Source organism: Aphelocoma coerulescens, chromosome 3, assembly GCF_041296385.1.
Source record: "Aphelocoma coerulescens isolate FSJ_1873_10779 chromosome 3, UR_Acoe_1.0, whole genome shotgun sequence".
NCBI classification, from domain to species: domain Eukaryota; kingdom Metazoa; phylum Chordata; class Aves; order Passeriformes; family Corvidae; genus Aphelocoma; species Aphelocoma coerulescens.
In genome coordinates, this window is record NC_091016.1 from 93,548,603 (window position 1) to 93,561,695 (window position 13,093).

The 13,093-nt window shown below is 36.9% G+C and overlaps 1 protein-coding gene across 5 annotated transcripts in view; it reads left to right on the top strand.

Annotated features, from left to right (window-relative positions):
- The window catches only part of COL12A1 (collagen type XII alpha 1 chain), a 100,583-nt gene that overhangs the window by 14,215 nt on the left and 73,275 nt on the right, over window positions 1–13,093 (top strand). For 4 of the 5 annotated variants that reach the window (XM_069011313.1, XM_069011311.1, XM_069011310.1 and 1 more), the window contains 7 exons: window positions 97–261; window positions 713–886; window positions 1,693–1,983; window positions 2,208–2,810; window positions 4,194–4,466; window positions 6,713–6,985; window positions 7,914–8,186. In XM_069011313.1, the coding sequence (XP_068867414.1) occupies window positions 97–261; window positions 713–886; window positions 1,693–1,983; window positions 2,208–2,810; window positions 4,194–4,466; window positions 6,713–6,985; window positions 7,914–8,186 (2,052 nt within the window). The remainder of the gene's footprint in view (window positions 1–96; window positions 262–712; window positions 887–1,692; window positions 1,984–2,207; window positions 2,811–4,193; window positions 4,467–6,712; window positions 6,986–7,913; window positions 8,187–13,093) is intronic. The other variant, XM_069011314.1, reaches the window with a different exon arrangement.

The following is a 13,093-nucleotide window of genomic DNA, read 5'->3' on the forward strand; positions in this document are numbered from 1 at the left end:
AGATGTTTATTGAGCATTTCATGTCATAGTTCAAATTTGCTTTAAATCCTAGTTTGTGCAAGTCTAAAAAAACACAACTTGTGATGTTGGTTTTAGGTGAGGCTATTGATTACCTTGTTCAAAACACCTTCACTGAGTCCGCTGGAGCAAGAAAAGGCTTTCCCAAAGTAGCAATTGTCATTACTGATGGAAAAGCTCAAGACGATGTAGAAATTCCTGCAAGAGAGCTTCGCAACATAGGAGTTGAAGTTTTCTCCTTGGGTATGTTGAGTTTTTCTAATGATTGAGAGATTAACTTTCATAAAAATTTAATTTATAGGCTTTGCAGACTGTGTGTTCGAAGAATTTCACTATTCCCCTTCTTCATGTGTATGCCTTGAAATGGGTCATTTTTGCCCTCCAGAGTGGAACATACCAGTTGTGTTAATTTGACAGTAATTACGTAGTTCCTAATGGAGATTAATATGACTGACTAGCATTGTTTCAACCTTGGCCTCATTCTTCACTTATACCACATTATTTTCCCTGGTTGAAAAGTGCATCTGCCACCTCATTGCATTAATCATTATTTTGTAGTTTGATTATTGATCCTGACAGAAGGCAGAACTAATTTAAACTCAGCTTTACCCCAGGATGTTTTGATACTTCATGAATACATTCACAGGTGTCTGTATTTTATGGTTAACACAGTCCTGTCTATTGCAACTTCTAGGTATCAAAGCAGCAGATGCAAAGGAACTCAAGTTAATTGCATCTCAGCCTTCACTGAAGCATGTGTTCAATGTGGCTAATTTTGATGGAATTGTGGATATACAGAATGAAATTATCTTGCAAGTGTGCTCCGGTGTTGATGAACAACTAGGTGAACTGGTTAGTGGAGAAGAAGGTGAGGCACTTTATTAAAACGTATTTATAGCTTCAGTTTATTCCAATGTCTATTGAAGAGGCTATCCCTACATTGCTTTATTTCTAGAGTTTGATCCATTGTCTCACTTAGCAAGTGTGGAAAACTGGTCTCAGTTTTGTGTCTTTAAATGCAGGATAACAGAGTATGTGATGTAGATTTGGAATACCTCCATTATTCCATTGTTTCAAAGGCAGCACAGTGATATGCAGTTATCAGAGTGAGTTTCGACACATGCATCACTTCAGTGGAAAAATGTATTAAAAGGAAAAAACCTGCTTGGTGAAGGGTCAGAATATGTAATAGATTAAGAACCAAAGCATGAAAACTGAAGAATATGGGGAAAACAAAGACATGAAGCTGTATCACTGAGGCTTTCTGGCCCTGTAAGGTTTTAAGTAACTAGTTATTCTTTGACAAAAATGGCAGTAGAGATGACTCTGCTGTCCTAGTACTCTGCATTTTTCACACTTTCTACTGTGTTTCTGTGAGTGTAGCTTTCACTTTTGGTTGAAGCAGTTTTAGAGCAGGGCAGCATTTCTCCTGGAACTTCTGCTATAACTAGGGGACCATAAATGCATTGTTCATATTTTTGCCCTCTCACTGATGTCTCATTTGGACTGTCCTGTAATTCATTTCTGTTTATTTATGCTTTTAAAAGCCCCAAAAAGTGATTTTTAGTAAAGATCAAGCAAAGATAACTAAACTTATTCCAGAAAAAAAACCTCTTAAGAAAATATGTTTATAATTGTAACTAATATTCTGGCTTTGCTTTTGATTTTTTTCAGTGGTGGAGCCTCCTTCGAATCTGGTGGCCACTCAGATCTCCTCAAAGTCTGTTAGAATCACTTGGGATCCATCCACAAGCCAAATAACTGGCTATCGTCTGCAGTTCATTCCAATGATAGCTGGGGGAAAACAACATGTACTGAGTGTGGGCCCTCAGACTACTGCTCTGAATGTTAAAGATCTCTCTCCAGACACAGAATATCAAATTAATGTTTATGCAATGAAAGGACTGACCCCCAGTGAGCCAATAACGATAATGGAAAAAACACAACAAGTAAAAGTTCAAGTGGGTGAGTTTGGAGCCACTACCTTATTTTTAAATTGTAGCGTTTCATTGATGAAATCTCTGATGCATGTTTTAATATCATACCTTTATTATTTTTGAGAAAAAGCTTTGCTTAGCATAGTTTGTTATGTTTATAAGCAGTTGTGTAATACATGAACTACAGATGTGATTGTAATGCTCTGTGGTTATTGAAAATCTGTTTACAATGGCTATTCTTTTTCTTTGCAGAATGCTCACGTGGTGTGGATGTAAAAGCAGATGTTGTGTTTTTAGTGGATGGTTCCTACAGCATTGGTATTGCCAATTTTGTAAAAGTAAGAGCCTTTTTGGAAGTGTTAGTTAAAAGCTTTGAGATATCACCTCGAAAAGTTCAGATAAGTCTTGTCCAGTATAGCAGAGATCCCCATATGGAGTTTTCTTTGAACAGATACAACAGAGTGGAAGACATAATTCAGGCTATTAACACCTTCCCCTACAGAGGTGGATCTACCAACACAGGCAAAGCAATGACGTATGTGAGGGAGAAAGTATTTGTTACCAGCAAAGGATCAAGACCAAATGTGCCGAGAGTCATGATTCTTATCACTGATGGAAAATCGTCAGATGCTTTTAAAGAACCTGCAATAAAGCTGAGGGATGCAGATGTAGAAATATTTGCAGTTGGTGTGAAGGATGCAGTGCGTACAGAGTTGGAAGCAATTGCATCACCTCCTGCGGAAACCCATGTTTACACTGTGGAAGATTTTGATGCTTTTCAAAGAATATCGTTTGAACTTACACAATCTGTCTGCCTACGAATTGAGCAGGAACTGGCTGCTATAAGGAGAAAATGTAAGTAACTGCTATTACTTACAGGAATGCAGAAAATGTAATGACAAAAGGATCTGAATCAGTTTTGTGCTTATAGTCAACTAAGGAATTTATATTGATGAAATTGCCCATAAACAAATGACAATTTTAATAACTGGGAATTTGCTGCTCATTTTCAAACATATTAAAAGCAACAGTTGAAATTAATGGATAAATGGAAATGAAAAAACTATTGGAGAATTATTTTCCCCCAACTCTGCTAGGTATCTAAAAAGCTAATAAAATGCATTTCTATTGGAATGACCTTAGTGGATAGGCTCTGCTTTTGCACTCAATGTCTTGAGAAAAAAAGTCACCAGGACATTCTTTTTTTTGCTCTATAAAATGAGGTGACAAGTCTAAGCTTGTCTTTTAGATATTCAAAGGCAACAAAGTAATTCCAATACTCTAGAGGGCAATTTAATTAATTTTTAGGGTAAAATTAATGGCCCTCTGAAATGGGCTTAGACAAGACAACTTGAGACAGCAGATGCTAGGTGGTAGTGATTGCAATCTAACTGTAAAGACTGAAATGAAGTAGCACATGAAAGTCTTCACATGCATCCAAATTAGGCCAGCATAGATAATATTTAACATTCAAAAGGTTTCTAAATGGCCAACGTTTAGTCAGATAAAGTTACTTATGATTAGTTGGATCCACAGTGTCCCTACCGATGTTTAGTAGGACACTAACATTGAAGGATCCCCAGTGTTGAAAGCCCCACTCTCTTTAAAAATAAGTCTTTTGTTTCAGGATAGCTTTGAGGAACAAACCAGCAAAGCAGCCTTTGTTTTAGAGGGCTCAAACAGTTTTAAGATCCCCACTGTTAGGCTGACTAGGCCAACCAAAACAAGCCCGGGATGTCAGATTTGTGTTTGTGCCTCATGTCAAATTCCTTGTTTCCCCTTTGACCTCATTCCTGAAAAAATACTGGTTTTTATTTTGTCTTACTTCTAATCTAGATCTGAAAAAAATCCCAACAATTTTTAGTTTTCATTGAGAACATAATGTTATTGCTGTTCATCGGACATATGAAATAGGAAACCCAACTTGATCATCAGATTCTAAATTAAGTTTTCATAAATACATTTTTTTCTAGATGGACCATTTTCACTTGATCTAGAAATCACTGAGTTGGTGCTTCTATTCACTGTTGAAAGATTTTAGGCAACCTAGATATGATCTTCTTGAAATTTGATAGATATAAGCAAATACACAAAACAGATACTGTGCGCATGCAACGAAATATCTATTAAATTAGAATAAATCAAATTATTGAGGAACATTTATTATTTATTTTAGAAATTTTGTGTTTAACATATCTGGCAAATATGCCTCATATGTGCATTTTTATTTCCATACAGCTTATGTACCTGCAAAGAACATGGTATTTTCTGACATAACATCAGAGAGTTTCAAAGTGAGCTGGTCTCCAGCAGGATCAGAGGTTTTGTCCTATCTCATTAAATATAAAGTAGCAGTCGGTGGAGATGAATTCATTGTTTCAGTGCCAGCTTCAAGTACTAGCTCAGTTCTCACCAACTTATTACCTGAAACTACTTATGCAGTCAGTGTGATTTCTGAATATGAAGATGGTGATGGCCCTCCCTTGGATGGAGAGGAAACCACCTTAGAAGGTAGGATTCCCATTATTCTCATACACAAGGGAGTCATATGTTCAAATAAGAATTTGCTTAGCTGGAGAACGGGTAAATGAGGAAATGAGGAACAGCCAAATAAGGCTGAGAAGCTGTACTGCCATGCAGGATGAGAATAAACATTATTGTATCTCAATATATTCAGCAAAGATTTAAAATTCCAATTATGTGCAACCATTAAGCTGCTAAGATTGGACTTTATTTTTCCTGAATGTTGGATGGATGCTGTGTTTCTGCAGTGGCCTCCTTTCAAATGAAGTAGTGTGTTCTCAATATTAAATTTGGTGGCATGAATTATTGTCAATATAGACTCAAGTTGGACTAGATGAAAATTGTAGATCCTTTCCAACTGAACTCTTCTGTTCTATTCTACTCTATTTAATAATTATGACTCTGATGCAGGAATGCACGTTGACTTCAATGCATTTAAAGACAAATGTATGCCTATGCAATTTGCTATGTCTACATCTAATTTAACACTATCAGAAGTTTTGTTTTATATACAATAGGCTTAAAGGAGCTTGAGTTTTGGTTAACTGGTTTTTTTTATCAGAAATTCCTTGGTCTGATCCAATAACTGATTCAAAACTGCCATTGATGTCAATATGTGTTTTATGTGATCAATGGCTGTAAATTTAAGCATGGTAGCTTTAATTTTTCATGATGGAGTTGCCATGATGCATTTCTCCTGATTGAAAAGAACAGCATGACAGTAGATTTGATTTTCTATTCCAGTCGTTGAATACTCAGTCTACTCTAAATCATGCTTTTAAAAATATTGATCTTCTTTTCATTATTCCATGCTATCATTTGTGACCTTTGGTGACATAAATGGTTCCAAGGGAGCAAAAGAAACAGCATGAAGATTTGTTAATTGCTCTTTCCTCTTAAGACTGATAGAAATAAACACTTATAAAATAACTTAGCTTGGATGTTAAGTTTGGAAGATACAGGTTTCATTGTCAGTGTGCACATTTCCATGACTGTACCAGTCAGAATATTTTGGCCACACATAATTTTCCCTTAGGAAAACAGACAAACTCTTGGCTGATAGAACATGTAGCTTGTATGCGTAAGGGACAGAAGAAAAAGCTTTAATAAAAAAAAATCTGTCTTCCCATTTGTAACTGATACTACCTTAAATAATTGTTAACATTGTGATCTGATGATATCCCAGCACGTCTGAGAAGACAGAGTTCTTCTACGGTCACGTAAACATCAGCAGCTCTCCATGCAGATCTAGCTAACAGTTTGAGCCAGATGGCTTTCTTGGCAATTAACTTTGGTTTCAGGCTTTTAAAGGATTTGAAGTTGAGTATTGTGTTTCTGATTAACAGAAAGCAAGTTTCTTTTTTTAAAACTAGGATTAGTTACTTCACTCAACTTGGAAGAATAATACTTATGGAATATAGATAGTAAACAACAAAAAAACCAGAACTTTTTTCCCTAAGTGACAATGCTACATATTGCCAAGCAGTGTGTAGTACAGCAGATCTTTATGACTGTTGGAAGAGTCAAATCTTGTTTGATGTGCCCACTGAGTTCATCTGAACTGCTGTGTCTTTTTTCAAGGACCAGGCGAGGTTAAAGAATTCACCACAGTTTTTTTTTCGTTTCTAGGATAAAAACCTATTTCTTTGAGTTAGAGACTAAATTCAGAAACCTTCTTTAAACATTAGATGCAACTCCTATTACAATGAATATATTTTTGGTTTGAAATAGTCAAAGAAATAGAATTGGTTTGGTGGGGTTTTTTTTTGTTTTTCTTTGTTTGTTCTTTCAAATAGGATAGCTGCCTGTATGTAGTCAGGTGTATCTGACAAACACCTGTAAATGGAAGTGGTGCAGAAGCAAATGGCCACAGCGAGGAAAATTATACTATTTGTTTTGTTAAGAAGTTTTCTCACTATGCCCAAATGTTTCTTTACACAGTTCAGTTCTACTGTTACTGCTAAACACAGTCAGACTGTCTTAAGTTTCAGAAGCAGTTGTATAAACTGGGATGAATGTACTTTTGGGGACAACTTTGTTCCACTGCTGAATGTAACTCTGACTCTAAATTTTCAGAAATGACTAAAGGTGTGTGTATCCTAAAGCAATGGGAGGGCAATATAAGCAGTTTTGATAAACTGGATGAGCTAACAGAATCATTGGCTTGGTTTTGCTTTGGATACTGCTTCACTAAAGGCAAATATTTACAATTGACATGTGTATATTCTTTGTAGTTAAAGGTGCTCCTCGAAACTTAAGGATAACAGATGAAACTACTGATAGCTTTGTAGTTGGTTGGACTCCAGCTCCAGGAAATGTCCTACGGTACAGGCTTGTTTATAGACCACTTACTGGAGGAGAAAGGAGACAAGTGACTGTCTCAGCAAATGATAGATCAACTACTCTGCAGAATTTGATCCAAGATACAAGATATGAAGTGTCTGTTATTCCTGAGTATCAGTCTGGGCCCGGGAATTCATTGAATGGATATGCAAAAACTGATGAAGGTACATGATCAATGCTGTTAAAACAGTAAGCATGAGAAAAACTTGCTTCATGTTGACATATTCATACTGAAAAGAGAATAAACCATACAGACCATATGTATCATCCTAGATGAACACAGTTATAACATTGCCCAAGCCTAGCTAAGAGATAACTTGAGACAATAGAATTTATCAAAATTGCAATATTTAATTTTAAAATACAGTATCTTGAACCTGCTGTGGCAAGGTAAATTGGGTGAAGAATCTACTCGAATGTTTTAATTAATTGTCCCCATGATTCTTCATATTGTCAATGATATAAATTATATACCTTATATACCTTTTGAGCAAATTCAGACCCTGCTTGCACTTTGTGCTGAATGTTTAGCAAGGAATTGATGAAACATTTCATTTTCTCAAGTTATCACTGTAGGTTTAACGTATGTGAAAATGCATGATCCTTTAACATGTATCGTGCCTTATTTAACTAAGTCCAGAGAGTACAGACAGTACGAATGTCCTGATCACTGTTGAAATTTCACTGACCCATGAAAGTTACCATCAAAAAGACCTCTTTAGTAAACCAAAACATGTTAATTTCACATATCATTTGTCATCTTTGACTTGATTCTGAAGACAGTGACTTCAACATGGATCTTTGTTGAATCTGAGCATATCCTTAGGTGCTAGTATGTATAAGTGCTCCAGGACTGAGCCTGCTTTAACAGGAAAAAAAAATTAAGTTGATTTTATTGGGCATTTTTACCTAAGGAGGGTGGGGATAGGATTGTACAGTCCTGATTACACTAAGGGTCCACTGTAGCAGCATTGGTGCAGCCTATTGAAGAATTATTTTTTAGCATAAAACCCTATGTAGTGGTAACCTAACAGATAAACCAAGAAATTAGGCTTGCTTCAACTTGTTTCCAAAATCTTTTGACATGTGCAGTCCGAGGAAATCCAAGAAATTTGAGAGTTTCTGATGCTACGACATCAACAATGAAGCTGTCTTGGAGTGCTGCTCCTGGCAAGGTGCAGCAGTACTTTATAACGTACACTCCAGTCACAGGAGGTGAAACTAAGGGAGTGACTGTGAAAGGTGACACCACCTCTAAAGTGCTGAAAGGCTTGGACCAAGCCACTAGGTATACACTGACTGTGTCTGCCTTGTATGCCTCTGGAGCAGGAGATGCCCTTTCTGGAGAGGGAGAAACACTTGAAGGTAATTATTTATTGTTTCTGTGCAGTCATTCATTGTCTGACTGGTGTTTATGGTGTCTTAAAGTGTCTTCCCAAGTTTTCTGTAGAAGTAAATATGTGAATGAAAAATAAAGACACTCTCCTACTTTATATGGGCTTTCCAAACCTACTGTTCTCAAAGAAAAAAGTGGGTTAAATCACTGGTTGTGGAGGGGACTCTGTGTCTCTTGAAAAAGCTACTGCCAGAAACACCAACCAAAACTGACTGTACTTCTACACCAGCCTCCATTAAATATTTTGTCTAATCATAATTTTCCAAGTAGTTTTAGTTGCATATTGTTCTTAATGTAACAGGATTAATTAATGAGGTTAAAGTATCTCATCCATTTGAAAATTTGCAGCATTTCTACAGTACTGAGACTGAAAGATGTTCAGGGGCCATTTTTGCATCAGAGAAAAAACACATAGTCTTAGGCCTACAGATAATGGGTCAAATCCCACTTCTAACTAAGAGCCTGGAGCTGAGCATAAACAGAATGCTGGCAAAAGCATAAGTCAGACCCAAAGACTTTCTTACAAGGAGGGGAGGCTGCTCTTTCTCTGACTTTGAGCAGAGAATTTTCCAGACTAATTCTCTGTGAGCATTCTCAGTGTCATCTGTAGACTGTCAGAGGATAGGGAAAGCTGCCTCATAGGCCTTGAAAGGAAGGTGACTCTGGCCAGGGATGTACTGCTGAAATCTGGTACTATAGCTGTATAGGCACCACACTTGAAAACATTTTATGGATGAATTATGTGGAATTAAGACTTGTCCATTGTTGCTAATCAAGTTACAGTAGGAATATACTTGATTCTCAGTTTCTCCATCAATTTAGCTTTTTGTTCATGACATAGGTTGGGAAACAATCCAGAAAACCTATTTTAAATAGGAAAATGTAAAATAAAATAATTAAAAAATCAGTTCCAATGATTCACCAATGTGCTGAATTCTTCCTACTAAAATTTAGGCACTTGTTTGAACACTGCCATTTGCAGCATGGATTCTCTAGGATTCTTCTGCAGTTGATGAAGAAAGGCAAATATTTCCAGTAGGCAGATAGTCCATCTGAGATCTCATTTTTCCTTCAAATGAGAATTTCTGTGTCCACTGACTATACAAGGAGTAAGTGAGAGCTCTAGACACTAAATGCCTGCTTGTCCCACTACCTAAGACCTGCTTACACTGAGACAGGATGCAGCCATCAGAGAATCAGGCACCTTGCATATCATACTGAAAGTTTCCTAACTTCCTTGCTTTCTCTACCCATGCAAAGTCCAAAAGGCTCCTTTTGTAGGAGAAAAGAGCCTGTCTCCTGCCCAGAACATTGCTGAGATCCAGGTAAATGAGATCAGGTATCAATATTCTGCCCATATCCTCCAGAAAAGCCAGAGATGATCAGGACCTAATGAACTTCCCTGTTGGTGGTGGTGCTGCCACTTCCTAGGTCTAAGACTTTTTTGGAAGGAAGAGGGAGGGTGAAAATGTAGACTTTGCCCTCTGTGGGAGGGTTTGAATTCACCTCCACACCCCAGCAGGTTCCCAAAACATTGGAGTATACTGGGCAAGAGTCTCCTTTATTCTTTCCACTGAACATGAGCCACTGTCTATCCAGGAACGCAAATTTCACTCTCAGAGCAAAACCAGACTGTATCCCAAGTAGATGTAGGAACCTGACAGCCCTGCATCATTTTTCTCTGTGCTATCAGTGGATAGAGGAATGCCTCAGGCTTCCTTTGCAAATCTAGAGAGGCCTCTGTCTCACTATTAAACAGACTGAATTGTTCACTTCCTTAGGGACATACCTCAAATTTTAGTAAAGGGTTGACCAAGTTAACTGTTTACATTGGGTGGAAACATTTTCATTGACTATATTTGCAGTAAACTTAGAAGAGCTCCTTTATTAACATTGAGATGTGAAGAGATCAAGTTTGTTTCAAATTCATAAAGTAAGCTTAGCTTTTTATCCTAACATAAAACTTGAGCAAAAGAAAAATCTTTTAGGGCACTGCCTAGGGCTTCAGTTAAAACACATCCTAGAGAGAGCAGTGAATGAAATACAGTAGAATCCAAAAGATTCAGATAATCATCAGAAATTTGACAAAATCATCAGAAAACTGACAAAATCATCGGAAAAACAGAATTCACTCTCAGGTATAGACTGACTTGTCCTTTCAGTGCTCCCTGCCCTGTATCCCTCTTGAGGGCTCTGATTCTTATTTGGACTTTCTGCATTGCTAAATTTTTAATAAGAAGAAAAACATTCTCAATATTGGTTAAAGTGCCAAATAATTTAAAAGAATATTTGCCTCTGTCTTAGGAATAGGCTTATATGCAACCAGACAAAGCTTAAAATGGGTGTTGGACTTAAAAGGTCACAGAAACATTCCTGTAAGAAATTTTGCTCTAAGCAACTGAATTAAAACATTGCTTTAAAAATTCGGTGACAGATTTTTTCTCAGGATAAATATGAATAAAGGAGCATCCTGCCACTCAACTGAATGACTTTTTATTCAGTTCTTCAGCTGGGAGGAAACCAAATTAAAAATTATTTACCATTTTGACATGTATGACTCAAGGGTAAATTCTTTGAAGATTCAGATGGATCTGAAAATCCTATCAGGGTGCTCTTCAGAAAACATTACTCTTCATATTAAAACTGTCTCTTAAATTTTCTTGGTTAGATAAAATGTTACTAAGAGCATTGTAGAGATGTCAGTCCGTACAGGGTGATCAAAGGGAAAGAACAAAATACAAATTTCTTTTTGCATGACATCAAAAGTCTAATTCATCATATTTCCTCCTGGAACATCTACCATGTATTTCAGTAATCAGCATATCTGAAGTTTTATGGGGCAATAAAAGTACTTTAATTAAGCCAGGACTCTTTGTACATAGTGGTAGGTATTTTAAAAGACTCTCTGACTAGTAGTATGAAAGGATTTCAGAATACTCGTTGTAGCATATAAAACAAATGGTCTCGTCTTACCTCATTGAAGGATAAAATGAAGTCATTGAGCACAGACAATTATGAAGAAAAGGGTTGCAATTTTGGAACTGAAAGGTAACATTCAAATTTCAAAGCTCAGTATAGAAATTTACATGAAAAGAGATGTCATGCTTGCTGTGAAGCTAAAATAAATATGGTTGGACCATATTTATGGATGAAAAGTTACACAGGTCAGTGAAGTGAATACTTCACTGTGTAATGAGTAGCTGAAATAACTTGTCTGACTGAGGCTGGAAATACGACAGGTCTTAACTTCTGGAGAAATAAACTTATCAACAGTAATGACAAAAAAGCTAAGGAAGCATAAAAAAGTGTTTAGTATTTCAGTTAGTTTTTCCATGAGCCATGGTGTCTGAGAAACAAAATAGTTTGGTGTGTGTTTTTCATTGCCAACAACCCAGAAAGACTGAACACTTAAGTATTTTCCTGTATCAGGAATCCCTATGGGGCTTACTTGATGTCTTCACCATATGAATTCTCACCAAACCTATTCAGTCAGTGGTGCCATAGTTGCTCATCATATCAGGAGCTAGGTTTGAGATTGCCTTTCAAACTGGGATAGTTGCTAGTTCATGGAATTGATATGTAGCCTAAGAGGAATCAGTTTGGGTGTAGAGAACATTTCAGCACCAATAGAAAAGTGAGAAAAGAGGAGCTGGATACAGGACCTTCTCCAACTATCTTATAGTCAAGTTGCAGGAAATGAAAAATCCAAACTCTCAGGTGTTTATGGAATTTTACTGAACAACTAAATGGTCTCCTGTGATTAAGAATGTAGGCAAACATTCTTCCTGCTTTCAGTAATGATTTAATTTGTTCTGCATGTAGTAGGAGAATCCACATGGGCAGTTACTCTAAGACAAGAGAATCCTTCAGAAGAGAGGAAAAAACCTGAGGAAGTTTTAGACCCCTCTAACCTGATCTACACAGACATGTCTGCCCAGGCATTCACTGAAGGCCCTTCAGTTATGTTTGTTATCTCCAAAGTACTTTGGAGCAGTTACAATTTGCCCCTTCTTCTTCTTCTTTGCTCTGCATGGTAGTTTTTCAGTTTTGAAGTCGCTTGCTTGTTTCAGGATTTGCAGGAAAATGAATCCACAGAAACGCAGAAATCATTCTGTGTACTTGATACCATTTACCATCTGGGTAATCTCAGTTTCTCCTTGTGTTTTTCTTTTTGCTAAGCATACGCTTGCCCTTATTGTTTCTCTGCATAAAACAGAGATGGCAAATATTCCCCCAAGTAACTGTAGATAATCTCTTTTATAAACTGTTTGCATAGCTCTCTGGTCCAGCCCAAAGATAAACACATGCCAGAGGATCAACATTTTATGAACTGTTCACAGACAACAAAGTGTAGAGAGTTTAGCAAATGAGTAATCAGAAAATGACTCATTTCTGAGAGTGCTGTTCCATTACCAGGTAATAATTATTCAGAGAGAATGGATTTATTTCTCTTTCTTGGTGTTTTTGGAGCAGGAAAAGGGAAACAACATATTTGCCCCCTTTTTGAAGGAGTGTGCTTTCCTTCTTCAGTAATCCAGATTTCAGGAAACTTACAGCATTCTCATCTTTTATATGACCTCTTTCAGTCACTGGCTGATTTTGTCTACAGTTATGAAGTACCATCCAGAGGTGAAAATTCTGGAGCTTTATATTTCATACTGCTTTAAATATAACTGCATGTGCAAAATATGTGCTGTAGAAAACTCTCCACTTTTATTCTCTCACTTTCAAAAGTGCATGGCGATCCATCACTGGGCAGCTTTGGTTGGAGCACTTCTATAAAGGTGCCATGGAAAAATTTTCCTCAGACATACTTTTTGGCTATGATTCTCCTCAGCTCACACAAAGTTGTTGAAACTGCTAAAGTAAATTAAAT